Below are 2,492 nucleotides of genomic sequence, written 5' to 3' on the forward strand. Positions count from 1 at the left end.
AAATAAGGGGCTGACGTAAAGTTGGGGAGGGGAGAGTTTGATCCAGATCGCTGTTGTTTGTAGCTTTCAGAGGGCTGGGGGAGGCTGGAGGAACCAGTGCAGTGAGTGGCAACAGCTGCCCATTCATTTTACAACCTCCTCCTTATCTCCCAACAGAAAGGAAAACTTATTCGGAAATGTCGAGTCACCTCCCTGTGCCCCTACACTGAGTGATGTGAAGCTTTGAACAGGGGGTGTGGGGGTGGGTTGGCTAGGAGGAGGAGGAGGAGGAGGGAGTAAATGAGATCTGTTGGGTGGCGTAAAAGGCTGTGAAGAAGGGAGAGAGAGAGAGAGAGACACCAGAGCAGACAGCCTATAGACCAAACTCCAGAAATCTCTCAACTGCCTAACAGCAGCAGCCAGGTGCTGGACTCAGCTATTCATAGCGCATTTTCCATCATTGGATTGGCAACAAACAGACAGAGGGAGTCACATCCCTGAATGAGGAATGAGAGGTTCAAGGACAGCCTGAAGCTGGTGTAAAGACCAAGTCGCAGAGGCAGAAGAGGACTGTGCGCTTTCACAGACAGCCCCCCTCCATCCTCCTCAGGCGCTCAGCTTCCCAAGGTTACAGCCAGGCACTGGAGGACTCACCTCGGGAGGGGAGCGGAGCGGAACATGCCAGGGGGAGTTTCGGTGACCAGGAGGAGGCGCTCTGTCAAGGGACAGCTCTGAGTGTGAACGCTGTGGGAAAGGTTGCGGGACCCAGACCGAGACTGGCCCCGGCGTGAACTCTGACTGAGCAAAACAAACTTTGACTCAAATTAATTAAACATTGTGACTTTGTTTTGTTTAGTAGAAGACATAGAGTCTGGATACCAACTGACTGCGAGGTGGGGGGAAGGGGGGGGGTGGGCAGGTGGAAGACGTTAAAACACACGCCCAGCCTCATTGAATTGGTTTTGGGTGAAAAAAGCACAGAAGATTTTGAAGAAGGATCGCTGGAGCCGAAACTTTAACTCTTGATATCTCTCTCTCTCTCTCTCTCCCTTCCACACACGCGGCTGTGCTTTTCCAGCAATAGTTGTTTTTGTTTCTGATTATCAGCATTTGATTCGATTATTGAAGATTTGTCCATCTGTGTGTGCGCGCGTGTGTATGTGTTTTATTCGAAAGAAAAAGGGATTGTGTTGGGGTTGGTTAAGTGGAGCATTTTAATATCACAACTGTTTTGTTTTCCTCTGAGGGGTCGGTGGTTAATTTTGCAAACCCAAGGGGGATTGAGAGCTGGGGAAGGGGGGTAAAGATGGGGCACGTCCTTCTAGAAATTGTGGCTCTCTTTCTCTCAGTGAATGGCTTGCTGTGTGTCATCCTGACCTGCGCCCTGCCCCTTTGGAAAGTGCCCGCTTTTCAAGGTGCCAACCTAGTGACTGCCCAGCAGACCTGGGAAGGGCTGTGGATGGACTGTGTCTGGCAGGATACCGGCGAGATGATCTGCAGCACCTTCGATTCCATGCTGGCCCTGGACCACGGGTTACAGGTAGCCCGGGCTCTGACCACCACGGCCGGGGTGCTCGGGGCACTGGGCATCCTGGCCAGCATCGCTGGTGCCAGCTGGACCCGGCTGGTCGAGGGGGAGCCCTGCAAAGCCCGGCTCCTGTCAGCCGCCGCCTGCTCGCTGCTGCTCTCCGGGATCCTGCAGCTGATCCCGGTGGCTTGGACAGCCAACGAGATCGTCAGGGAATTCCGCAGCCCGTCCGTCCCGGAGGGAGTCAAGAGGGAACTTGGGCAATCTCTGTACATTGGCATGGGCGCGACTGCCCTGTTCACCGCAGCCAGTGGGCTGCTGTGGCTCTCCTGTTCCAAAGCCAGGGCACAGGCAGCTCGTCCAACAGAGTACAGGCCTGGCCAAGCAAACTACAGCGAGAGCCAGTATGTGTAAGGGAGCGGAGGTACACCATCTCGCCCCAGCCCCGGACAGGAACGGCAGAAAATGCGGGAACGCCCTTGCAATCTCTCAGTCACATTTACTGTGTTTAAAGCAAGTCTTCGAAACTGGTACAGCATTCCGCATATCCAATCTATGTATACATATTGGAAACTCGATACAGCTCAAACAACATATAAAAAATAAATTGCACTTTATTTTAACTGTAATGATTCTGACTGTGATTGTAACTGATACCAGTTGTGATTGTATTGATTCTGACTGTGATTGTAACTGATACTGGTTGTGATTGTATTGATTCTGGCTGTGATTGTAACTGATACTGGTTGTGACTGTATTGATTCTGACTGTGATTGTAACTGATACTGGTTGTGATTGTATTGATTCTGGCTGTGATTGTAACTGATACTGGTTGTGATTGTATTGATTCTGGCTGTGATTGTAACTGATACTGGTTGTGACTGGAATGATCTGACTGTGATTGTAACTGATACTGGTTGTGATTGTATTGATTCTGGCTGTGATTGTAACTGATACTGGTTGTGATTGTATTGATTCTGGCTGT

General features: G+C 50.9%; 1 protein-coding gene across 1 annotated transcript; it reads left to right on the forward strand.

Moving 5' to 3' along the window:
* Positions 1–274: 274 nt before the first annotated feature.
* LOC122541183 (claudin-4-like) lies at positions 275–2,130 on the forward strand. Its single transcript, XM_043677809.2, has one exon. The coding sequence runs from the start codon at positions 1,286–1,288 to the stop codon at positions 1,919–1,921; it is 636 nt and encodes a 211-aa protein (XP_043533744.1). The 5' UTR covers positions 275–1,285; the 3' UTR covers positions 1,922–2,130.
* Positions 2,131–2,492: the final 362 nt, after the last annotated feature.

This window comes from Chiloscyllium plagiosum, unplaced genomic scaffold, assembly GCF_037043375.1.
Source record: "Chiloscyllium plagiosum isolate Xiang-an unplaced genomic scaffold, Cpla_swu_hap1 HiC_scaffold_35, whole genome shotgun sequence".
NCBI classification, from domain to species: Eukaryota; Metazoa; Chordata; class Chondrichthyes; order Orectolobiformes; family Hemiscylliidae; genus Chiloscyllium; species Chiloscyllium plagiosum.

Coding starts and splice junctions, on each gene's coding strand:
- LOC122541183 (XM_043677809.2), top strand. CDS start 1,286: ATGGGGCACGTCCTTCTAGAAATTGTGGCTCTCTTTCTCTCAGTGAAT.